The sequence below is a fragment of the Triticum aestivum genome, chromosome 5D (genome assembly GCF_018294505.1).
Source record: "Triticum aestivum cultivar Chinese Spring chromosome 5D, IWGSC CS RefSeq v2.1, whole genome shotgun sequence".
NCBI lineage: Eukaryota > Viridiplantae > Streptophyta > Magnoliopsida > Poales > Poaceae > Triticum > Triticum aestivum.
Genome location: NC_057808.1, coordinates 102,080,748 through 102,106,503, shown reverse-complemented (window position 1 = coordinate 102,106,503; position 25,756 = coordinate 102,080,748). Strand labels below are relative to the sequence as shown.

At 47.3% G+C, this 25,756-nt stretch overlaps 2 protein-coding genes across 4 annotated transcripts; both read left to right on the top strand.

Annotated features, from left to right (window-relative positions):
* The first annotated feature begins 12,004 nt into the window (after nt 1–12,004).
* On the top strand, nt 12,005–17,410 carry LOC123119693 (serine/arginine-rich SC35-like splicing factor SCL30). Of its 3 annotated transcripts, none has more exons than XM_044539586.1 (8): nt 12,005–12,131; nt 13,011–13,251; nt 13,364–13,441; nt 14,396–14,560; nt 14,632–14,675; nt 15,469–15,535; nt 15,646–15,816; nt 17,040–17,410. In XM_044539586.1, the coding sequence occupies exons 2-8, from the start codon at nt 13,019–13,021 to the stop codon at nt 17,161–17,163; spliced, it is 882 nt and encodes a 293-aa protein (XP_044395521.1). In that variant the 5' UTR covers nt 12,005–12,131; nt 13,011–13,018; the 3' UTR covers nt 17,164–17,410. The 3 variants fall into 3 exon arrangements, with proteins under 3 accessions (XP_044395521.1, XP_044395520.1, XP_044395522.1); XM_044539585.1 differs by having other exon boundaries at nt 15,646–15,825; XM_044539587.1 differs by lacking the exons at nt 12,005–12,131; nt 13,011–13,251; nt 13,364–13,441 and adding an exon at nt 13,951–14,219 and having other exon boundaries at nt 15,646–15,825.
* Nucleotides 17,411–21,586: 4,176 nt separating this feature from the next.
* LOC123120319 (uncharacterized) lies at nt 21,587–23,357 on the top strand. Its single transcript, XM_044540293.1, has 4 exons — nt 21,587–21,655; nt 21,783–21,863; nt 22,698–22,839; nt 22,915–23,357. The coding sequence occupies exons 1-4, from the start codon at nt 21,587–21,589 to the stop codon at nt 23,355–23,357; spliced, it is 735 nt and encodes a 244-aa protein (XP_044396228.1).
* The last annotated feature ends 2,399 nt before the right edge of the window (nt 23,358–25,756 follow it).

Sequence of the window (25,756 nt, the reverse complement as noted above, 5' to 3'; positions counted from 1 at the left end):
TACACACCGATTGTTTTCATCTCCCCCTGCCCCCAATCCCCACAAAACGAGAACCGCCACATCAACTTTGCGTGAGAAGAGACTCCAATGGTGATCCGAGGGGTGAGCCTGCTGGATATGGACTTCAGCAAGGACTTCACCTTTGAGTTCGCCGTTCAGACCCATGGCAGCACCAAGTTGAATGTGATGTACACCAATGATTCGGACTCGGTGAAGCTCTGCCTCGCCAAGTTGAAGCAGTACCTACAGGAGGAGAAAGCACAATGTCGCGGGACTAGACCTTGTGCCCATCCATTCGTCTCCTGACAGGGACCAGCAAATCATCGTCGCCCAGGTATGCGTGCGGGACGAGGGTCTCGTCTACCACTTTTGTAGGGCCATCAGAGGTTCTGGAGCATTCGCCCGTTTCATCAGCACCGCCAACTGCACCTTCGCTACGGTGGAGAGCAGGAATAACGCGACTGTGCTTTACGATTCGGCCATCTGGTGCAACAAGCTTGTCGACATCCAGAAGCAATACAAGATCATCGGTAACGGGCAGGAGAAGGGCTCCGTGGTTGACCTCGCCACGACCATCATCGACCCCTACTACACCAACATGAAAGAAGACGTGATACCAAGGAACTAAACACGTGGGAGGTACCTCTGAATCTAGCCTACATAACCTACGCGACCAAGGACGCATACGCATGCTACGACATGTACAGGCGGATCTTGGACATGAGGGCGTGTCTGCTTCCCGTAACCGACGAGTACACGAACAACAGCAGTGTCATGATCAAGCGTGCTAGGAAGGTCTAGATGATGTACTTTATCTGTTTAAGCACCTTTATCATCTAAGTGTTTCATGCATTAGCCTATGTGTCGTAATTATCTGTTTTGTCCGAAATATTTTGTCTAAAAACCCATTAACCTATTTGCTTTTTATTGGCTATTTGCTTATGTATGTAACTAGTTCATTGGGCAGCCGTGCTTTGAATCTCCTTCCTCCCAAAATATTCCCCTTCTCAGGTGGACCCAGCAGGTCTCGACACAGACATCTGGGACCAACCACCTATCCATTTGTATTTCTCTATTTTGTTCAATCTTTCGTCCTCTTCCTACAGCGGCTGGCAGCGCTGCCACGCACGCTTCGATGACCCATCCTAGCCTATGGAGCTGGCCAGGCCATCCCTCTACTCCCACACATTCTCCGGCGGCGCAGCTCCACCAGCCCACCCTACACCCGAACAAGTCAACCCTCATACTCTCCTCCGCCTGCGTCTTCCCCGGCTCCGGTTCGTTCCGGTCCGAGGTCTCGACATTGTCCTCCACCTTGGTGCTCTCGCCGCGGCGCCGCCGTCTGTCGTTCGCAACATGGTCAACAAAACGAGAGGAATCGGGAGACGACTATTCGTCGAGAGCCTGACAGTCTGGGCCCACCAGGTCCATGGCCTAGATTTTGTTGTTTAACATGTGCAGCCCACGACATGTAGACACAGTTGATCCAGCTAGTTTCAACTTTTTTGGGGGGTCCATCAGGTATCAAGCTGCCTCTGGGCATCAGCAGCCCAAGTTATGTTTGTTTTTTCAAGACAACGCACAACTCAGCTCTATTTTTCTATAATAATGCAAAACTGAACCTATGTTTTCCCTTCTATAATAGTGTATATATATATATATATATATATCTTATTTTATTACATATATATGATAGAAACAACATAAGGTACCGTTAAACCTGTCGTTCGTCCAACCATTGTATAGACATTCCCACTTCCTTTATTTTTCGTTTTTATTAATCCTATATCTGAATTTGCTCCCACTTTCTTTTTCGATGTAATCTGAGTTTTCTCCCGGTACTTTTCCCTAGAACCAACTCAACTGTCCGACGTCTAGCCTAAAAAATAATAATACCCCACGTCCCATTAACTCATCAAATTAAAATGATATTTTATTTTGTAAATCGAAAGTTCTTACAAAAAAATAATAATAAGTGTTTATATATAACTTGGCAAGTTAACTCCTGGCGATTGTGTACATAAGGTTTCAAAGATTTTACTGACCAACGCAGTAATAGACGTGCAATCATGTGTTTATGTTTTTATGACATTTCTCCGTCTAGCCCAACATGATATTTTCACCTAGCCCAACAAGTCCGCCGATTTTGAGAAAAATGCAAATGGGCTTCAAATTCTAACATAATATATAAACGGCCAACATAGACGCTACATCATTGTTTCACCTAGCCCACCAAATGGACTAAAAAACAAATTGACTGGCTGACATGTGGACCAGTAGGTCGAAGCCTAAGCACTTTCGTAAAAAAAGTACAAAGGTCAAAGCCTAAGCAAGGTGTTGGATTTACATCCAATGTCCGGCATTCTTCTTCAATCTCCCGTCTTATTCCTCCAGCGCTGCCGGGACCGCCTGCTCCAGCCTCCGGCGTCCAGCGGCGCTGTTTTGCCTGCCTCGCAGCGAAACGCTACCCCACCGGCGGCCAGGCCATCCCTCCACTCCTCCGCACCTCCTGTTATTCTCTACCGAGTGTAGGCCCACCCCGCACCCGAACCAGTCAAGTTTCCCACTCCCCTCCGTCCGCGACTCCACTGCCGCGTCTTCCCCATCTCCGGGCCATTCCATTCTCGGGCCTCGCCGTCGTCCACCGGCCTTGGTGCGCTCGGCACGGTGTGGTCAACGTGGTCAACAAACAAGAGTCATCGGAAGATGACTATACGTGAAGAGGCTGACAGTGGGGATGCACCATGCCAATGGATGCATGCAGGCAACTGCATCCTTTTTACGCTGAAAAATAATGTTTTCTCCCCCTAACAACTGGGACCCACCAGCTACATCTTCGCACGCAAGGAAGTGCGTCCTTATACGAGCAAAGAAAAGATTCCTCCCCCTGACAGCTGAGACCCATCAACTATATCTTCACGCGCAAGGAAGTGCCTCCTTATCTTCCCTGACAGTTGGGACCCACCCGGTCGAACCATACATAGGGTTGTCTCTCTAGTCGCGAATGTGTACGTACATACTGGTCAATCGGTCTCTCTGCAAGGATAACCGTGGCCGAGCAAGGAGCGACATGTGTGACGTAGCAGTTGATGCAGTCCTGTCTAAATCGTGTACACGTACGTACAACTACACTGCAAGAAAGTAAATACGGCTATGTACGTACATACGAGCGGGGTCTCGAACGCATACAACGACGGCGTCCTCTTCATCGGCAGCCAACCGGCTGGGTCGGAACGGAGGAAACCAAGTCGTATTCATCGGGAGGCAAGCGACTGGGTCGAAATGCGTCCTGTTCATTGGGAGCCAACCGACTTGGACGGAACTGAAGGAAATATGCCCTAGAGGCAATAATAAAGTTGTTATTTATATTTCCTTATATCATGATAAATGTTTATTATTCATGCTAGAATTATATTAACCGGAAACTTAGTACATGTGTGAATACATAGACAAAACAGAGTGTCCCTAGTATGCCTCTACTTGACTTGCTCATTAATCAAAGATGGTTAAGTTTCCTAACCATAGACATGTGTTGTCATTTGATGAACAGGATCACATCATTGGAGAATGATGTGATGGACAAGACCCATCCGTTAGCTTAGCATAATGATCGTTTAGTTTATTGCTATTGATTTCTTCATGATTTATACATATTCCTCTGACTATGAGATTATGCAACTCCCGAATACCGAAGGAACACCTTGTGTGCTATGAAACGTCACAATGTAACTGGGTGATTATAAAGATGCTCTACAAGTGTCTCCGAAAGTGTTTTGAATTGGCATAGACCGAGATTAGGATTTCTCACTCTGTGTATCGGAGAGGTATCTCTGGGCCCTCTCGGTAATGCACATCACTATAAGCCTTGCAAGCAATGCGACTAATGAGTTAGTTGCGGGATGATGCATTATGGAACGAGTAAAGAGACTTGCCGGTAACGAGATTGAACTAGGTATGATGATACCGACGATCGAATCTCGGGCAAGTAACATACCGAGGACAAAGGGAATGACGTATGTTGTTATGCAGTTTGACTGACAAAGATCTTCATAGAATATGTAGGAATCAATATGAGCATCCAGGTTCTGCTATTGGTTATTAACCGGAGATGTGTCTCGGTCATGTCTACATAGTTCTCAAACCCGTAGGGTCCGCACGCTTAATGTTCGATGACGATTTATATTATGAGTTATGTGTTTTGGTGACCGAAGTTTGTTCGGATTCCCGGATGAGATCACGGACATGATGAGGAGTCTCGAAATGGTCGAGAGGTAAAGATTGATATATTGGAAGGTTATATACGGACATCGGAATGGTTCCGAATAGGTTCGGGGATTTATCAGAGTACCGGGAGGTTATCGGAACCCCCCGGGAAAGTTAACGGGCCTTATGGGCCATACTGGAGAGAGGGAGGAAGGCCACGGGAGGTGGCGCGCGCCTCCCCCTGCCCAATCCGAATTGGACAAGGGGTGGGGCGCCCCCCCTTTTCCTTCTCCCTCTCCCCCCTTTCCCCTTTCCCCCTCTCCGTTGGAAGGAAGTGGGGCCGAATCCTATTAGGAGTGGAGTCCTAGTAGGACTCCCCCCTTGGCGCGCCTCCTCCTGGCCGTCGGCCTCCTCCTCCCCTCCTTTATATATGGGGGCGGGGGGGGCACCCCAAAGCCACAATAGTTATTCTCTTAGCCGTGTGCAGTGCCCCCTCCACAGTTTACTCCTCCGGTCATAGCGTCGTAGTGCTTAGGTGAAGCCCTGCGCAGATCAAATCACCATCGCCGTCATGCTAACGAAACTCTCCCTTGACCCTCTACTGGATCAAGAGTTCGAGGGACGTCATTGAGCTGAACGTGTGCTGAACACGGAGGTGCCGTACGTTCGGCACTTGGATCGGTTGGATCGTGAAGATGTTCGACTACATCAACCACGTTAAACTAACGCTTCCGCTTTCGGTCTACGAGGGTACGTAGACACACTCTTCCCCTCTTGTTGCTATGCATCTCCTAGATAGATCTTGCGTGATCGTAGGGAATTTTTTGAAATTGCATGCTACATTTCCCAACAGGAACAACCCAACCGGGGTCCTGTTCATCGACTCGGGGTCTTGCGTCCTGCAAAACGGAGGAAACAGAGTTCTCTTCGACCGCCTACGGTCGAAACGGGGTCCTATTCATCGGGAGGGATCTGGTGTACCGCAAAACGGACGAAACGGACTTCTCTCCAACCGCCTACGGTCGAAACGGGGTCATGTTCATCGGCAGGGGTTTGGCATACCGCAAAACGGACGAAACAAACTTCTCTCCAACCGCCTACGGTCGAAACGGGGTCCTGTTCATTGGAGGGGTGTGTGGCGTACCACAAAACGGGACTCCACGGGCTACTGTTCATGCACCATCGACTCCCTCCAGCCTCCACCAGCCACTGTTCATCCACGGGCTACTATTCATCCATACTCCATGGGGTCCTGTTTATCCACCCCAACTGGCTGGGCGTGTATGGCGGCCTCCTCGGGGTGTTGTTCATCCAGCGGCAACTGCGCACTACCACGGGGTCCTGTTCATCCAGCGGCAACTGCATACTACCACGGGTTCCTGTTCATCCAGCGGCAACCGCCTACACATGGTCGGGGTCCTGTTCATTCAACCCCCACCGGGAACTGTTCATCCACACCCAACCCAACCGGCTCGACTCACCACGTCTCGACTCATTCTATGTATCACGCGCGCGACAGCAAACATGCACTGTTCATCCAGAGGCAACCCAACCGGCTAGCTACGTCTCGCATGGGGGTTCGATCGGCTTCAGTAAACAGCAGCATCACTATTGATCATGTTCAGTTAGCAGCGGAGTCAGTCGGGTTCAGTTAGCAGCGAAGGGATGGACGATCGATCGGCTTAAGTACGTAGGAGTGCGATCGCTTGGGTTCATGCCTCGCTCGGGTTCACGCCTCGCTCGGGTTCAGTTATAGCGAACATGCCTCGCACCACGCGCGTACGAGAGAGAAACGCGCAAACCACAGTGCATCGCTCGGCCCAACCACCCATCGTAACCGGGAACTCCACGAAATTTCCTCGCCCTCACTTCTACCATGATTTTTATTTCATGGACATCCTAAAGAATGTCATGCAGGTGCGTCCCCGGCCCACCCAGGACGAAAAGCCCATTTTCTGTAATGATTTTTTGTCATAGAAGTAGGAGCCCACCACATCTATGATGATATGTGTTTTTGTCAAAATTATCATCATAGAAGTGTCATAACCATGAGAGAAAAAAGTTTCGTTCGGGCCTAAATGTCACGGATGTGTCTTTTTTATTGCAGTGTATCTCTCTCTAATTTCTGTTGTGCCCGAGATGCTCCCCACACACAGACGCCGCTGAACCTCGACCTCGACTCTGCCCGTCACCGCAGCCGGCGAGTGACGTGATACGTCCATTTTGCATCATGTTTTCCTATTGTTATTTATAGTGTTTTTATGAATAATAATACTTTATGGAGTAATTCTAATGCATTTTCTCTCATAATATGCAAGGTTTATATGAAGAGGGAGAATACAGGCAACTAGAATTCTGGACCTGAAAAAGCTATATTAGAGATACCTATTCTGCACATCTCCAAATGGGCTGAAATTTTACGGAGAATTGTTTTGGAATATATAATAAATATTGGAGAGAAGAACTACCAGAGGGGGTTGCCGGGTGTCCACAAGACACCAGGGCGCGCCAGCCCCTCCAGGCGCGCCCTGGTGGGTAGTGGGCACCCTGGCCCACCTCCGGTGCCCATCTTATGGTATATAAGGTCTTTTGACCTAGAAAAAAATAAGGAGAGGACTTTCGTCATTGTCACTAGCAAATTCGTCGGCTGTACTAGAGATTTCCAAAGGCTTCACTCGAAGCGGCTAGAGTAGTATAGGTTTTGAGAATCACTTTGGAAATGTGAAATATGTTTCACCTAGACCCCCTTTAACAATACGGTTTTTCCTATGACTCAAATAGGAAGAAAGAAACTAAGAAAACAAAAGTCTTCAAGCTTCAAAGTCTTCACAACAATTTCTTCAAAGGTCGCACCAATCTCATCACTTGAAGAAATATATTTTTAGGGGTCGTCTTCCATGGTTAAATCAAATCTTCAGGGACTATAACTCCTATGTACACTCACAAACACGTTAGTCCCTCAAGCTATTTGTCTTCAATACTCCAAAACCACTAAGGGGGCACTTGATGCACTTACAAAGGGACAGGCGGTACCACCCCAGTAGAGGTGGACCTGAGTTCCCAACAGTCTCTTGATAAGTCGGGTTGACCATGAGTGTACCCGTGAGATAATGACGCGGCACGACCGGGCAGGCAGAGACCGCCCTAGGAGAGGGATGGGCCTGGCCCTTGTCATAAGTATGCGAGACGGGGCGACAGGATCACTGATTGTTTCCTCGAGCTCCCAATACACTAACAGGTTTGGACGTGTGATCTGAGTAGGCCTATGGCCTTTTCACACTAACCACCACGCGGGAATAAGTATGGGCACTCGGTGTCGTACGGTTCTCCCGAAAGCTCTTCGGACGTCAGTAGTTGAGCGACGCGTGCCCGGTTGGATGGTAGCCGCCTGCGCTTGTATAAGGAGGTGCGTCAGCTCCAGGCCATGTACGCAACGCGTAGGACTGCAAAGGGCGGTGGGCCCAACACCCCTGAGCACTTAGGATGTAGACAGGCGTGCTAACCTCTCCGCTGAGCCTAGGTAGGACTACGGCGTGTCGATCAGCCGAGGCCGGGCATGACCTAAAAAGTGTGTCCGACCGGAGTTAATCGAGCGTGTTGGGTATGTTGGTGCACCCCTGCATGGAAGTATATCTATTCGAATAGCCATGTCCACGACAACGGACGCTTGGAGTTATATCCTGATCTACTACAACTAGAACTGGATACTTGTGACACTAAATGTATATGATAGCTCCGGGATCGCTTTCTCGCAGGGAGTCGAGGAAGGATCTCTGGGCATGGCTAATATATACTTGTTACTATATGTTATATTACTCTACTCTCTTCTGTTGATGCAAGACGCTGCAAGATGCTAGTCTTCATTAGGCTAGGCCTTCCTTTCTATTTTGGCATTTCTGCAGTACAGTCCATAGATGCAGTCCCTTCCCTTTGATACTGAGGCATACTTAGCATAGATCTGATGTAAGTCTTGCGGGTACTTTGAATAAGTACTCACGGTTGCTTTGCTATCTCTTTTCCTCTTTTACCCGATTGCTGCCATTAGATGACGGAGCCCAGGAGATAGCTGATCCCTTCAATGACTACTACTACACTGACGGAGCCTACTACTATGTGGAGACCGACGGCCAGGAGTAGATAGGAGGTCCCAGGCAGGAGGCCTCCACCATTTCGATCTAGATGTCATTGTTTTGCTTAGCCTTCATAAGGCAAACTTGTTTACTTATGTTTGTACTCAGATATTGTTGCTTTTCTGACTTATGTATTCAAGCCTTTGTGGCCCTGGCTTGTAATATAAAGCTGTATGACTTTAATTTGTGTCTAGAGTTGTGTTGTGATATCTTCCCGTGAGTCTTCGATCTTTATCGTGCGCATTTGCGTGTATGATTAGTGCATGGTCGAGGCGGGGCATCACAGTTCCCAACTCCAAGACCAAAAGTCGGGAAGATGAGAGATGCATGGCGGGATGCTCATTATATCCTCGACATCCGTTGTTACAAAAATCTTCGCAAGCTTTGTTTTTTTAAAACGGAGGCAAAAGATTTGCCTCATCCATTAATTAAGAAGAAGAGAGTTGCCCAGTTAATTAACAGAAAATTGGGCTAAAACTGTCACAAAACGCTGAGTGGCACATAAATAATACTCCACACAAGCCTCAGTAAGGAGGGCCTCGACAAGATGCACTTAGACATCATCGTCGTCACTGTTCCCCAGCAGGCATCATCACCCACCATAAACTTCGAGCAAGTAACTCTGACTTCGTCAAAGACGAACGCCAAGCCAATCCTCACCGTAGATACCGTGCCGAACACAAGAAGACACATGCCGAACTCAGCCTCTCGCGCCTAGGGCAGCACGACTCTGATTTTAATGAAGATCTCCAGAGGAGAACTATCCAAGGTTGGCCCCACGAAAGACAACCGAACAGACCACCTGTTGGCTGCCATCGTTGCCACGGGTCCCGTCATCGCAGCTTTGACTTCACCGCAACAAAACAACCTGAGGTACTCCCACGAACACGCGGAGAAGAGCCGACTACCGCAACCGTTGCCACGCCTCCGACTTTGCTCGCCTCCACCATCATTGCTACAGGAGCCTTGACACAAAAAACAACACCTGCCACTGGCCCCCCTTGCCGACGCCCAGCTCCAAATATGAAGCCCTCAAGAGGGAAAATGACGGCAAGGTGCCACCAACGTCCGATCACATAGGATCTAGGGTTTCCCCTGGAGCCAGATCCATATAGGAGGGTACAACAACAAAGCGGGGATGCCTTCAAGAAGGTATGCGATGCCCGTAGCCGCCGCCATCGCCGGTCACGGCCAAAGGCTGAGACAGAGTCTTCACCCAAGCTCCAACACACCCGATCTGCATCGGTGTCCGCAAGTCCACCAAGCACTACCACCACCAACAACGAACCAACCCGTCGATGAAGAGGCCCTCCCCGTCGCCTTCAACCGCACCTCGCGGAGACCACCGGCGGCCAACCACCAGCCGCAGTTGCAAGATCCATTGACGGCCAACCGAATACAGAGCCACCGGACGGAGCACGACCACCACACCCTGTCGAGCACCATGCCGGCAAGGGATAGAGGTGCGCCGCCCGAGGCCGTGAACCACCGTGATTCCTAGCCGCAACTATGCACGAGACGCACGCCACTCACACCATGCACGCCGCCACGTTCGTTGGAGACTGGATCCAGCAGCCGGAGACACCAGATCTGCCACGACCGGACCACCCTGCACTGACACCATGGAGCAGCCACACTGTGCCGCCCCGACTCACCAAGACATGCCGCCCAAGCCTCAGCACCACTCCTCGTCACCTCGAGTCCCGCCACAGAGCACCATGCTCAAGATCCGCGTCGCCCGGCCTCCTGCACACCAGCGCCATGGCCAGCGAGCGCGTCGCGCATCCTAGCACCTCCTCGTAGCACCGCCCATAGCACGAGCACGAGCTCGAACTCCAAGCCCCAGATCTGCACCTCCCGGCCTTCTACACGCGCCAATCGCGCCGAGCTCGCTCTTTCCACACCTCCTAGTGCACCTCCAGCACGTCACCCCGACCCTCCTCACAGCGCCGCTCCGAGCGCGAGCTTCCCGCCAAGCCCGGGCGCAGCGTCCATCTCCCGCCGGGATAAACTACCCGTGCCGTCCAAGCCCAAGAGGAAGGAGGAAAGGGCCGCGTCGCCTCCGCGCCGCGTGGGTTTTGCTCGACGACACACATCAGCGGCGGTGAGGGTAGGAGGGGGCGGTGGGGTTGGAGCTGGCGGCGCGGTTCTCTCCCGGGCCGCCCACGGGAGCGACACGAGAGTCGCTTTCCGAGTAGAATGATTGATGCGCAAGGTTTGTTTGATCCCATCAAGCTTGACGATCTTTTTTTTGTTTTTTGAGTAACGCGAGCTTCGCGATCTTTTTTTTTTGAGAATCGCGAGCTTGATGATCTAAATGGGAGCTCATATTCGCCGCTCGCTGCGGCAAACAGGCACGGTTTCGCACGGGTGGAATTCGAAACCAGGACCTCACGCTATAGCTGGTGTGGTTCTACCTACCGGTCGTTACTGATTCTACAGCAGCGCCAAGCTTAAAGAACCAACCCGCAACGCAGATCCAAATTATATCTTGAATGTTAAAAGCATTTTTATTGAAAAAACGAAGGGATCTATGAAACACAAACAAATTGCTAATTTGCGAATAAAATTTTAAAACTGAAATATTTTCGAAAATCAGGATTTTTTTTGAAACAGGAACATTTTTTGAAATTTCAAGACATAATTTGAAAACGCGAACATATTTTGAAAAATGTGAAAACAAGAATTGTTTTTGAAATTTATGAACAAAAAATTGAAACTGAACAATTTTGAAACTCCTGAAAGAATGAAAACATGCACATTTTTGAAATTTTCGAACAATTTTTGGAAACGGGAACATGTTTTGAACTGCCCGAACATTTTTTAAAATTTGTGAACACAAATTTGAAACTCCTGAAAGAATGAAAACAGGCACAATTTTGAAATTTGTGAATAATTTTTGGAAACGGGGACATGTTTTGAATCGCCCGGACATTTTTTTAAATTTGCGAATAAAAATTTGAGACTGAACAATTTCGAAACTCAAAAATGAAAACATGCAGCATTTTTTAAAATTTCTAAGCATTTTCTAATTCATGAACAAAATTTTAAAACACGAACACTTTTTAAATTTGCAAGCAAATTTTGAAACATGAATATATTTTGAATTTTTGAACAAATTTTGAATACGAGAACATATTTCTTAAACCGAACATTTTTTAATTTGTGAACAAAATTTTAAAAAGACGAACACTTTTCATAAAATATTCGAACAATTTGTGAAATTCTGAACTTTTATGAAAGTTTTGAACAAAAATTTGAAAACAGGAACATTTTCTGAAAAACGAACAAAATCTGAAAATTTCATTGTTTAAAAAATTCTGAAACATTCATTGAAAATAGAAAACAAATTCAAAAAGAAAAGTACAAGAGGAAAGAAAAAAAGACAGGAAAAATAAAATAGAAAAAACGAAAAAGTAAGGAAAATTTAAAACTAAAAACGAGAAAGAATTATAAAAAGAAAAGATCGGTTCAGGAACAAGGTTCCCAAAATCGAAAAAAAAACCCGGCTAGAAACAGGTATAGTTGGAACCCTTAACAGGCCGGCTCACGCGCGACCGCTCGGTCGATAGCCCCTTGTGCGGAACGCCGACTGTTTGCTCTGGGTTTTCCGATCTAAATTGGTAGCCAGGACCACAGGCCCAATTCCTCAAAGGCCCATATAACCCGGCCAGCCATCTATCTCTATCGCGCCTTCCCCACCGGCATCGACCTCTCTGCCCTCATTTCGGTTTCCCCCATTCCCCTTCGCACCCCCGCGGCGGCGGAGCCTTCCCGGGCGCTCACCGGACACGCGCAGTAATCTCTCCCTCCCTCCCTCCCTCTCCCTACACCCCCTCCCTGTCTCAGCATCCTCGCGAGCAATATTCGTATGTGCATGTTTGCTCGGCCGCTTGCGTGGTCTTTCCTCCGCAAACCCTAGAAGTCGTCGGCGTGCGTGTAGATCCGCGCGGGCTTCGTAAACGTTTGCCCAGCGCTTAAATGCTTCTCTCCTGCCACGTCGCAGTGCCAATCTTGAGCTTCCTCTGACCTGGGAGGGCGGTCGAAATCTGGTGCGCTACGGCGCCTTGGTGCTTTTCGCGTCAAAACTGCTGTCTTTGGCATGTGCTATCCGTGTGATTGTAGACACACATGGTTTATGCCAACCCATGAGTCGTTTAGTCCAATCCAATGGCGTAGTTATATCTTCAGATAGATTGAATGGTGATATGCGTATGCTGACAAATTGCATCTCCTATGTTTGTTGAGTAGCATTTCGCTGTCGCATATGTGAACTTTCGGTGGGATGTTTGTAGCTTTCAGACTTATCTGATGAACTGCGCAGAATATGTCAAGGTGGATTCAGTGTTGGATTATGCAAATTTTGATTGTGGATTTATTTTATTACATGCCTTGTCACACTACATGGTTGTGCTAGAGGACTGCTTTCGTTGTGATTGCATTAACCCAATGATATGTTCATTGGACTTTTTCTTTTGTGGGTGGTAAGGTTGAGGAAGTCCAAAATAGCAGATTTTACAGGTTTTCTTATCCAAAATTTCTGGTGCCAGTAAACATGATTGTTTTGATAAACCATCCTTGCTGATAAATCCGCTAGTTTTTCTTATTTGGTTCTATCCATCTCTATGTCCTGGACATGTCTTGTACTTATCTATAATATTGAATTATTAATTACAGAAAACACTATGAGGAGGTACAGCCCTCCACACCGTAGTCCCCCGAGGAGGGGATATGGCGGCAGCCCCGCACATCGTAGTCCCCCAAGGAGGGGATATGGTGGCAGCCCCCCGCACCGCAGCCCCCCAAGGAGGGGATATGGTGGCAGAGGAAGAAGCCCCCCTAGGAGGGGCGGATATGGAGGACGAAAGGAGCAGGGTTCTGGAAGTCTCTTGGTCCGCAACATCCCATTAAGCGCCAGGTGCATTGGCTTTGACATGGATGCCACTTGTCTTCTTTTTCCTCACTTAACAAACAATACTTCATTTTACAATTTCTTGACTTGTTTAACGTGGTTATCTCAACTCTGGCAGAGCGGAGGATCTCCGTGTTCCTTTTGAAAGGTTTGGTCCTGTTAGGGATGTTTACCTTCCAAAGGATTATTACAGCGGGTAAGTTTTAGTAAGTCAAATTGGGTAGCAGTTGCCAATATTTTATTTTGGCTCTTTTGCTATTAACCATGGGAAATGTACCAAGTTTGAACCCGTGCAGCATAAATTTTGAAACTTTTCTATAAGTTACATTACACCATATGCATAAGATTTTTTTCATTAAGGTAACTTGCGAACATTTTCCAGCTTACGAGCGGTGTCGACCTCTGCAACCACCTTTGTGCATTTAAGCTCCATGAAAATAGTCTAATCTTTTTTGGTCTGCTGATGTACATCACTGGTTTATTCCTGTCACTAGAGTACTTGATGTCAATTTCGAAATATTCAGTGTACTTTCTCCTACCCATTCATCGTTGCCATGTATGATTTTTTTCTGAAATGATTCCCAGGGTTGTATTGGTTTGAAGTAAATACAAGCCCTTGATTTCTTGAAGAATGCTTTTTTAATATTCCTGCAATTCATTTGCTTGGCAAGATAGAGTCTTGTCCGAATCAAGACATTCTTCTACGAAGACAAAGATTTGATTGATTGAGAAAATTAATTCACGGAGAGAAGATAAAAGACTTGTACTGTGTGTGGTCCATGAGAAGATAAAATGGTGCGAAGTTGATTTCAAGTACTATCACGACTTTTCACATCGGGGAAGTGAAGCAAATGCTTCTATGAAGATGCTCTTTACGAGAACCGCCGTACGTAGTTGTTATACAAGAAACCTGGATACTAGAGCCTGGACATGCTGCTGCTTTTTGCAGCACTTGCTTCCCTTTTGACGGAAATGTTAGTAAGTTGTTGACTGTGCTTCGCCAAGAGTGCACATATAATTTTTTGACTGCCATGGTAACATAACATGCACACACTACATATGAGTACTTCATACACTCGACATTCTTATTAATTTGATGTTTCATCCTTTTTCTCTGCCCTACTTTGTGTAATGAATTCGACATGTACAGGGAGCCACGAGGGTTTGCGTTTGTGGAGTTTGTTGACCCTTATGATGCCTCTGAGGCCCAATACCACATGAATCGCCAGGTATTTTTTGGCCGGGAGATAACTGTTGTGCTTGCTGCTGAGTCACGGAAAAGGCCAGAGGATATGCGCACTAGAACTAGAGTCAGGTATATATTCCCAGTTTTGTGTGAAGATTTGCCTCGTCTTCTCTCGTGCTCACTTGAAATGACTGTTGCAGGGGGTACTCTGGAGGTCATGAAGGGCGCCGTTCCTCTCATTATGGTAATGCCTCTCAAATTTGCATATATAGAATTATGGAATCTGGAATCTTGTACATGCTTTTGAACGGACAAGTGTTGAGAATTGCTGGTCGTTCTGGTTTAAGTTTATCTCGGTTTGGATCTTGTTAGTAGATAGAACCATAAACACCAAATACCTATTTTTATCCAATGCGCACTATGGCTAATTCCCCTCTTGCAGCAAAAAATGCATTAGTTTTCCTGTTGTAGCTGATATTGGAAACTAATTGATTCTCTTACTTTCCTTTCTTTGTGTTTAACCAATGAACATAGCATGGGATTCCTTATCTATTTGCACATTTCAATTGTGGTAAACTAGCACAATTGAGTGCCTTCTGAAGAGACATCAGTTGCATATAGGCTTAATCTGATTCAGCGGAGTCCCTATATGATAATTAACATATGTGAACACCCATCCACTAGTGAACTTTTGGATTAACTGCTGCTCCTATGCTGGTAATGTCTGAAGTGAAGATCGTATAAGGCCCATCATATACAAGTTGTTTACATATAGGCTCCTGTGCTGTTAATGTCTGAAGCGAAGATCGTATAAGACCCATCACATACAACTTGTTTGCATATAGGCTCCTGTCCTGTTAATGTCTGAAGTAAAGATCGTATAAGACCCATCACGTACAAGTTGTTTATATTTCAGATTTTTGAAGGTGTGAAACCTGTAATTGCTGTGAACTTTTTATGCTGTAGCATTTCAAAATCATTACAAATTTTGCTTGGCACAGTATCAACTTACTAATAGCTTCTCATATTTGGTACAGGGAGGTCTCGTTCCCGTTCACGCTCCGCCTCTCCCCGCCCTCGTGGCGGTGGCCGTGCTCGGTCAAGGTAGGGCAATAATGATTTTTCAGCAGTTCTGCTTGGCATCCAACATTCGTAAAGTTTTGATATTTGATTCTTGAATTTTATTGTTCAATGTTGTGTTTGGGCAAAAAAAGGTCATACTCTCCTGCTCCAAGACGGCGAGATGACTACTCTGCTTCCCCACGGGGAAGGGAGTCTCATCGCACGAAATCTCCTGTGCGTCATCCAAAAGAACATGAGGAGGACAAAAGGAGATCCTACTCTCCCCCTGGTAGAGATGGTGACCAACGTGATGCTGATAACGGGTATGAGAAGTAAGTTGTGTTTGATTGATAACTACACACGTCTGCCTTCATTGCATTTGCATTAGAGAATTGTATAGAGCTGAGCACCAGCATCAAATTCTTGCTGTTTATACCTGTAACCTTGTTCGTCCATCGAAAGTATTACCTTGCCATTGTACTACATCTGTCCGGGTTTATTAGGCCCCCTAGTATTTTGAGCCAAACTTTGACCATTCATGACTAATAAAATATAGAATATATGCTACAAAAAGTACACTGTTGGATTTATATTTGAAAGAGCTTTCCTAAGGTATAATCTTTATGACATATAGTTTACATTTTATTAGTTAAGTTTGTTGGCCAAACTTTAGCCCAAAATGATAGGGGGCCTAATAAACCTGGATGGAGGTAGTAAATCTTATTTGAGGAATCAGATTGAAAATAACAATTATCAGCCTGGCATCGAAAGTTTTAGGGTCAGTTTGGTTTGCGTCCTTGTGGTATCCAGCCTAGCCTGGAGCTTGCCTGTAGTTCACCCGAAGGCGTTTGGTTTGCTTCCTCAAAAATTTGCTAGCAGCCTGGCCTGGATAACCAGGCATAGTGATTAGCCTGCCAGGCTTCCGGTTCCTCATGCCTGGGTACAGGCTAACAAGTGTCTGGTCTCTAATACTACTCCCTCCGTTCCTAAATACTTGTCTTTCTAGGCATTTCAACAAGTGACTACATACGGAGTAAAATGAGTGAATCTACACTCTAAAATATGTCTACATACATCCGTATGTGATATTCATTTGAAATGCCTAGAAAGACAAGTATTGAGGAACGGAGGGAGTACTATAGAAACTTGTGCCACCCAATAGCAACCTTTCTTTACATTTGTTGTTATATTTTATTCCTTGATAGCAGCACACCAGGCCAGGCAGTGACCAAACATGTTTCTTCCAGGCTAGCCTGGCCAGGCGGAAAGTTTATTTCTCACGTGTCCACGCCAGGCACCTACTTCTCCCAGGCATGAGCGTGTGGACATGAACCAAACATGCTCGTTGTGTGTACTGGAAGCTAAGTCTGTCGTTCTAGTGAAGAAAATCAAGAAACGAATGGTTGCAGTTCTTAGGGCATTCCTTCTCGTTAATCCAGACTCCTTTGCTGCATACCACAATATATGTATTTCGACAGTGCTTCTGTTAGATGCATATACTTGTCATAAAATTCCCTGTATATTAATCAATGGTTCATCTCTACAGGAGGTCGCCACCGGCCGACAGTGATGGATCCCCTTCACGCCCGAGGGTGGCCAGGCCATCCTCAGGATCGCCCCCTGGATCCCGCTCCAGGTCCCCCGACGCTTCTCCTGCCCGCAGCGACTGAGAAATTGGTTACATCCTCTGCGGTCGCCGCATCTCCATCTAGCTACTTCCATTGGTTCGAGTAAAACCCTTCGAGGTGTGTTGTATTGCTTGTTAGCGGTCACAGACGTTATGTTCCCGCTTGTTGCTGTTGAACCTTAAGGCCTGTAGCATGGCGTGTCTGTCATATCTATGTACCATGTGTGTGGAGTGTCAGGGACCCATTTTCCATGTACTTTGTTTGGGAAAAAGCTTGTGAGTTGATCCAACACTGATGAGTGAAGCGATCGGGCCAGTGGGTGGATGAGCGGCTCTGCATGCAGCAGCAGCTGCAGCGCACCCTCCCTTCAATCATGGAGGCCATTGCTTGGGCACCAGGTGCCATCAGTTTACTCTTTAGGTGGCGATGCTCATGGTAGGCAAGCAGACGTGGTGTGGCAGCAAGCGCATGCATGCGACCTATGGATCGCTTCGGGTGTGCAGCTGCCTTTTGTGGTTCCCAGCTTTTATTTGGCACTTTGACGAACAATACATATCTTTCGGCTAGGCGGGTGATGGGAAATTGTGACCATCAATCCGTTGCCCCATCCATCCATTATGAATGCTGTAGGTTAGAGCATCTCCAGCCATTGGCCCCCCAAGGAGGCGTAAAAATCGCCGTGTGGGGGCGAACCAGCACTAAAATCGGCTCTGGGGCGATTGGATTCCCAGCCGCCGTCCCTAGGCACCGATATCGGCGCATTTTTGGCGCAAATGTGCCCGCCTTTCGGTCCACTTTCGATGAAAAAAGGCCTGGTACCGACGCAAATCGGCCCATATTCATCGTGGTTCGGTGCAAATTTAACAGAAGTTGTATTTTTATCACATAGTTTATCACAGAAAATCAATAGAAATCAAATAGTTCAACAAATAGTTCAATACAAATTATATAGTTCAACAAACAAAAACTCATTTCATCACACGTCGAGCTAGGAGTTGCCCTTGAGCCTCCATAGGTGCTCCACCAAATCCTGCTGCAGTTGTCAATGCAACTGTGGGTCTCGGATCTCCTGACGCATATTGAGGAAGACAGTCCAGTTTGCCGGTAGCTGGTGATCAACTTGCGCAAGAGGACCTTGCCTGTAATATGGTTCAGTGTCAAACACTGACTCTTCCTGCTCGCTCTCAATGTTCATGTTGTGCAAGATGACACAACAAGTCATGATTTCCCACATTTGATCTTTCGACCAGGTCTGTGCAGGGTACCGGACAACAACAAGTCAAGATTGGAGCACACCAAACGCCCGCTCGACATCCTTCCTGCAAGCCTCCTGAACCTTCGCAAAGTGGGAGTTCTTGCCTCCTAGCGCAGGGCTTGAGATAGTCTTCACAAATGTAGACCATCTCGGATAGATGCCATCAGCTAGGTAGTATCCCTTGTTGTAGTGCCGCCCATTGACCTCGAAGTTCACCGGAGGAGAATGACTTTCAATAAGCTTGGCAAAGACAGGGGAGCACTGCAGCACATTGATGTCATTGTGAGTTCCTGACATACCAAAGAAGGAGTGCCAAATCCAGAGGTCCTGTGTGGCCACTACCTCAAGTACCACACTGCAACCACCTTTGGCGCCTTTGTACATCGCCTGCCAAGCAAATGGACAGTTCTTCCATTTCCAATACATGTAGTCGATGCTTTCAAGCATCTCATGAAATCCTCTTGCTGCATTCTGTGCTAGGATCCGAGCAGTGTCTTCAGCATTGCGTGATCGCAAGTATTGCGGTCCAAACACTGCCACCACTGCCCTGCAGAACTTGTAGAAACACTCAATGGTTGTGGACTCGGTCATGAGCCCATAGTCGTCGAGTGAATCACCGGGAGCTCCGTATGCAAGCATCCTCATAGCTGTCGTGCACTTCTGGATTGAGGTGAATCCAAGTTTGCCGGTGCAATCCTTCTTGCACTTGAAGTAGCTGTCGAACTCCCAGATGGAATTCACAATCCTTAGGAAAAGCTTTCGGCTCATCCGATAACGGCGCCGAAATACTTTGTCGCCGTGTAGTGAAGCGTCGGCGAAGTAGTCGGAGTAGAGCATGCAATAGCCTTCCAGACGATGCCGGTTCTCTGCTTTCAGCCGCCCCGGCGCCGAGCCACCTCGCCGCGGCTTTCCATTGCTCGCGAGCAGGCCGGCGAGGGCCATGAGATGCTCCTCGTCCTGGATGTCGGCATCGACTTCCTCCTCCAACAACGCCGCGAGCGCCTCCTCGTCGTCCGAGTCCATCGCCGAGCAGACAAATCGCCGAACACCTGGCGGGCGTAGTGGGCGCACAGCCGCCGGTATACCGCCCTGCACGGCCGGAGCGCCGGAAAACTCGCCCGGAAGGTGGTGGAGAGGTTGCCGCGGCGAAACCTTCTCTCTTTTCCGGCGGAGAATGGCCTATCTAGCGGTGCTGGGCAGTGGGCGGCGCGGAGATCGGCGGGGTGGTGGCCGAGCGTGCGGGGGTGGTAGGCGAATCTGGACGATTGCCTTGACTTTTCGCCTGACAGTGTGGCCCAGGCGTGTTTTCCCTTCCGCCGGAGCCCCCGAGCACCCCCAGTGCGCTGGGTTCGGCCTGGGATCGCCGGGCCTAAAAACGGGCCGAGCCGGCGGATTTCGGCGTCTTGATGACATGACTGGGATTTTTTTTCGGCGCCGGCGCAAAAAAAGTCGCCCTGAAGACATCTTGGGGGCGCGGCTAGAGATGCTCTTGCCTCTTAGCCTACATGACTGAAACCTCCCTCCCTCTTACGTAGGTGTTTCACGTCTCTACCCCTACGTTGATATGCGTAGCTGACCTGCAGTGGGAAACTCTACATCTACGTTGCTGCTGTCTGCCGTGCTTTTGCTCTTTTATTAGTTCCATGGCCCAGTTCGTAACGCGATAATTTGGCACCAGTTGTTAGCTCAGGTCCGATTTGATGTTGCTATACCACAAGATATGTTTAGTTAGCATGTGCAAATTCTTGTGAAATTTAGGTTCCATGGCCCAGTTCGTAACGCGATAATTTGGCACCAGTTGTTAGCTCAGCTCCGGTTTGATGTTGCTATACCACAAGATATGTTTAGTTAGCATGCGCAAATTCTTGTGAAATTTAGGTTCCATGGTCAAGTTCGTAACGCGATAATTTGGCACCAGTTGCAAGCTCAGGTTCGGTTTGACGTTGCTAAACCACAAGATTTGATTGGTTGGGATAAGCAAATTCTTGTGAAATTTAGGTGATTTTTCTGGTGGAGGAGAAACACTATATAAAATAGCTAATTCAATTGAAATTTTCCTGTGTGCTAGTTAGTTCCTTTTGTTTTGCTTCGACATGCCTTTTTTTTTCGTTTTACAGCACACGGACAGACTGACCCCAGCTTTGCTTTTTGCCGCACAACAACACAAGTATGTGTAACAAAAAACCAGTGGCGGCGATCGAAGAACAGAAGGAGAAAAGGCCGCGGCCCTTTGGCCGGATCAGCCGGCCCCGGCCGGCCGCGCGGCGACTTTTCCCGCCCGGCGGTCCTGGCCTGCGACGGTGGCCCTTGCGCCCTCGTGGTGGCAGCACGGCGCGGCACCCACGCGGCGCAGCGCGTGCGGCATTAAGGCCTCTTGTAATGCATGGGTGCTTAGATGAGGTGCTAGGTGCATTAAAAATCTTAGCAACTAGTCCCCCAATGCATAAGTGCTTAGCTTTTGTAGCTAAGCTTTCCTCATAGAATTGTTTAATAATTAATCTCCTTCATGTATTGGTTGGTAGTCACTTTACATAGGTTCACGTGCTTAGCACCGTTTCTTTCTGGAGTCACCATAATGCTCTCTCTCCTTTTTAATTGCTTTGCCACATCATTATTTTGCCTATGTGGCGTCCTTAGCACCTGTACACCTTGGAGCATTGGGAAGGGCCTAAAAGGAGACAAGACGCGTCCATCCAAACGCAGCAGCGCGAGACCACCACCACCCACCACCCTCTGCAGCTGCAGCTGCAGCTGCAGCTCCGCTCCCCTGCCGCGCCATCTGATTTCGCATCAGGGGGCACGGGAAGAAGAGGTAAAAGCATCCCAAATACCCTAACTTGCACAACATGTGACATTTTAGTCCCAAACTTGCAAAACTCAATCCCATCATACCCCAACTTGCACTGCATGTGACGTTTTAGTCCCAGGCCAATGACAGAACGACAAGTGGCAGCCAGGTGGCTGGCCCGGTCGTCACACGTACTTTTGCAAAAACACCCCTGCCGTTTTCTCTAATCAACCCGCAGTAGAGCACAACCCACGGTACAACTCTAATCAACCTAAGTACTTAGTTTCTTTTTCTTTTTCACCCTATCGCTAATCTTCACAAGCTGACACCACTGTGCTGAACTATCTAAACAAATCAAACATCCTCAATTCATTATAATGGATGCCTCAGATATCCGTTTATTATTTTCTGCCATTTCGAAAATGGAATATGAAATTCAAAAGTTTGCTCTTTGTGTGTGCATGTCAATATCTGAGAATCTGACGCTAATTGTGAGGCTGATGTACTGTCTCCATCTCCACCACCCTCGAGTTGTTCTTTTATTGGCTAATATATTTAAAGTTCTATTTAACCGTCATACTTTGATGCACCTGTTTTACAAACTGTTGCCCTTGACAGGTGGTCAGTAACCCAGACAAGACACCGATGCACACCTTCTTTTGCAACTATGATTTGAGTGGCATGCCTGCTGGAACCAAGGTATGCGAAGTTGGGAGTTGTTGTAAGGCCGTAACTGCTTACTATTTTCATTGTCATGTAGACCTAAATACTGAAGATAATCACATATTTTCTTTATCGTCATGGCTTGGATTTTCTTATTTCCATATGGGTTACCAGCAGAATATTTATTCTGTAGACTTGCTCTATTGTGATTCTCAATATTTTCGAGTTCCTATGGCATATTTATCAACTCTGTTGAGTTACGGGGATCCCATATCTGCAACTGTTTATAGCTGTTATATCAGAACTTGGAAATATATAGAATTTTATTATCATGCTGATTTACTCTATAGGAATTCTCAATTTAGTTGAGTTCCTATGATGGTGTATTTCTCAATTTTGTTAAGTTATTAAATGTGGTTGTATGTCAATGCCATTCATAAACTTCTATTTTCGGTAGATATAACAGGCAAAAGGTTTGGACATTTCATATCGGTAGTCTTACTGAGAGATGATAGTAGAATTGTCCCAGGTTTGTTTTGTATTACCAACACTGGTTGCCGCTGTGGCGACTAGGCCAGTAACTGAAAATGTTGCCATTTCATTGGATACCCAGTAAATTTGACCTGCAATATACTGATGCACTGGAAAAAGCTATCTTGACGTGTGTCAAAAGGAGCCATTTTGAAGCATTTCGAGTAATGGTGTTTGCCTATTTAGAAGGGCTCATAATTATTCGCCTTTTGTCCCAAACTTGCATCAAGACGTGCTTTATTTGTTTTGATGAATAAGAAAGTGTGTCATGATTATTCATCTTTTTTTTAACTTCTTTTCTCGAGTTCATCTTATTTCTTTTATTTTAAAATGAGACAGACTTTCGTGCGGCAAAAGGTCACTCTGTCATCTGTTCCTCCTTCTAATCCAGTGAAAGAAGGAAGCGATGCCAGTCACACAAAGGTCGAGTCAGTCCAATATGGAAGTGAACTTAGAGAATGCGGCACTCTGTTTTCTGAATGTAATGCCAATACCATTGATAGCTAAAGTGAAACTGTCGAGTTCAAGTTGCTGATGAATTATTTTAATTTTGCAGGCTGTGAACAGGGGCAGAACTGCTACTTGTTTGATGAATCAGAAAAGGGAGGTCACACTAACAGAATGTATTGCTCAATGGAATGTGACATTAGCGAATCAAATGAATCGAGTCCCATTGGGAGCTCAGAAAGTCGCACTAATGCTAATGGTTGCTGCTGTCAAATAGACAGTGAAAAGAAGTCTTGCTGCAGACCTTCCAAAGTGAATGATAGTTCAGCTGGAGGGGTTCTTCGTTATGCTTTGCACCTGCGTTTTCTGAGCCCCTTTTCCAAGAAATCATCAAGATCGATGCAGCGGACCAAACCTGGCATGTCATCAGAACTACTCAATCGAAGTACCGCGACCGAGGAAGAGAGGCGATTTTATCTCTACAATGATATTAGAGTTGTGTTTCCTCAAAGGCACTCAGATTCAGACGAAGGCGAGGTATGTAGAAACTGAGATCACTCTAGGTTGTGTAGCTATCTCTTTTCACACAACTTCCTTTTTGTTCCTTCCTGCACTAGTAAAACTGAGTAATTTTACCTATAGCACGTATAGTATGGCAGGGGGATTACAGCACAACACAGCATCCGCAGTACAGCACAATGGTCACACAATCTTTGTTATGGTGTGTGTTTTCTTTTATTCGGGAAATCGCCATTCTAGTGACGCACAACCACTGGATTCAGACAGAATTAATTCAGGTGTTGTGCTGTACTGCGGGTTGATTAGAGAAAACGGCAGGTTTTTTTTGCAAAAGTGTGTGCGACGACCGGGCCAGCCACCTGGCTGCCACTTGTCATTCTATCATTGGCCTGGGACTAAAACGTCACATGCAATGCAAGTTGGGTACGGTGGGATTGAGTTTTGCAAGTTTGAGACTAAAACATCACGTGTCGTGTAAGTTAGGGTACTTGGGATGCTTTTACCTCCGGAAAGAAGAGGATGGGCAACGAGACAAAGGAGCCAGCCCCCGCCAGCCCAGCCAGTGCTCTGGCGATCCATCGAGACGCCGCTACAGTCCCAGTCAGGGTACTACTGCTAGTACTGCAGAGCACCATGCCATTGCCCGTTGCCGCCGCTGCCGCATGCCATTGCCAGCGCACCACACAAGGTAGCCAGGGCCGGGGACGGGACCAGCCTAGCATAGCCTCGTTCTTAATTTCTTTTCTCTTGTGAAAAGGGAGGGAGGGAGGTCGTCGTCGATCTTTTGCAATTTGATGGATGGGGACGGATACTTGTTCCTTTGCTCCTCCCTACCTCAGGAGGCCGGCCGGAGCCCCCCGCTATGGCTATGGCTATGGCTAGGTGGTGGTGGTCCTCAGTCCTCTCCGGCTCTTCCCCTGCCTTGCTTCCCCTAATTCAGGGTGGCTGCATCTGCTTTGGTCCCCATGCAACTACCACTAGTTCAAAACAACAACAACAACATCAACATCAACAACGTCAACAAGATGGAAACACTTTCCTTCTAGTAGTACACTATCTTGTTATTACTGCTCAAGCTCAAGCCCAAGCCCGAGTTGTCAACTCAACAAAATCCACTGTCTTGTTATACGTCGCTGTTTGTAGTTACGAAAATAACCCACACAACCTAACGGAAACTTTCAAATACTCGCAGCGGTAAACAAGGTCCGTAGCCGTTCCTTCCGTCCACTTTACATTTACAGGGTGCATGCACGTGAGTATCCTTGCTGTCAAAAGAGAGCTAGCGTATCCTGCACCTGCAGGAAGATTGGTTGGTTGGTAGTACGTACGTAGGTACGTGCGCGGGTCACGTTGCAATCATGCGTGCGCGTAACAAGCGCACGTGTGGACCACCAGGGGTCCCCGATCGATCCAACGGCCGAGAACCAGGGCCACCCACAGCCCACCGGGAAAGCGAGATCGGTCGAGAAAGCCAAGGATCGACGGTCGATCAGGACCATACATGCATCTAGATGATCGGGTCGCACACACACACCTACACATAATCGAGCAGTTTTTTCAGGCGACGCGCGCCCCTGGTGACGACAGTGTACGTACGTACTGCATACGTGTACGTGTTTATTTCGTACTCGTATAGCCGTCGTCCGTCGCGTCCGCGTCGCTGTCGGAGAGGTTGAGAGACTGACGGTAACACCACCTCACCTATATACGATCGTATCGTACGTTTGCGATGCGCATTGCATGCACCCACCGCACGAGCGAAATGGCCGTTTGGAGTCATTGGCATGCATGCATCCGAGGCATCTCTGTCGACGGATCCATCGATTCGACGTGAGTGTTGCTACACGTACGATGAAATTCATCTAAAGTGGTGTACGATAAGACTGGTCTGGACTTGTGGGCCACATCAGATTAAACCAAGCCTCTCTTTTGTCGTACAGATGAGAAAAGATCATGTGTAAGGCAATTCCGATTCGACGTGTGGTCGAGGAAACCGTGACAAGGAAAGAAAGAACAGGTACTACATCGACTGCGTGTGCGGGCGTCTTTGTATGCTCCTGTATACACTAACAATACACATCTAGATCCAGGGTACTGCAGAGATGATCGAGAAAACAACGTGGAATCAGTTAAATGGTGTCGTACGCCAGCAAGTACATCATCGTTTGAACGTTGTTAGGGCTGCAAGAAAAGCTCGAGGCTCGTGAGCCGCTCGAGATCGACTCGTTTTTTGACTCGACTCGAGATCGACTCGAAAAGAAACAAGCTAAGTTTGAACACTTTATGTAGCTCGACCGAGAAACGAGTCGATCTTGAGTCAATGTTGGCTCGCTCGATTTTAGCTCGATAGCTCGACAGAATATCATTATGTTAAATGATCATGCCATATATTAAATGAAAATAAGATAATTTATTAACATATATGTTGTCCA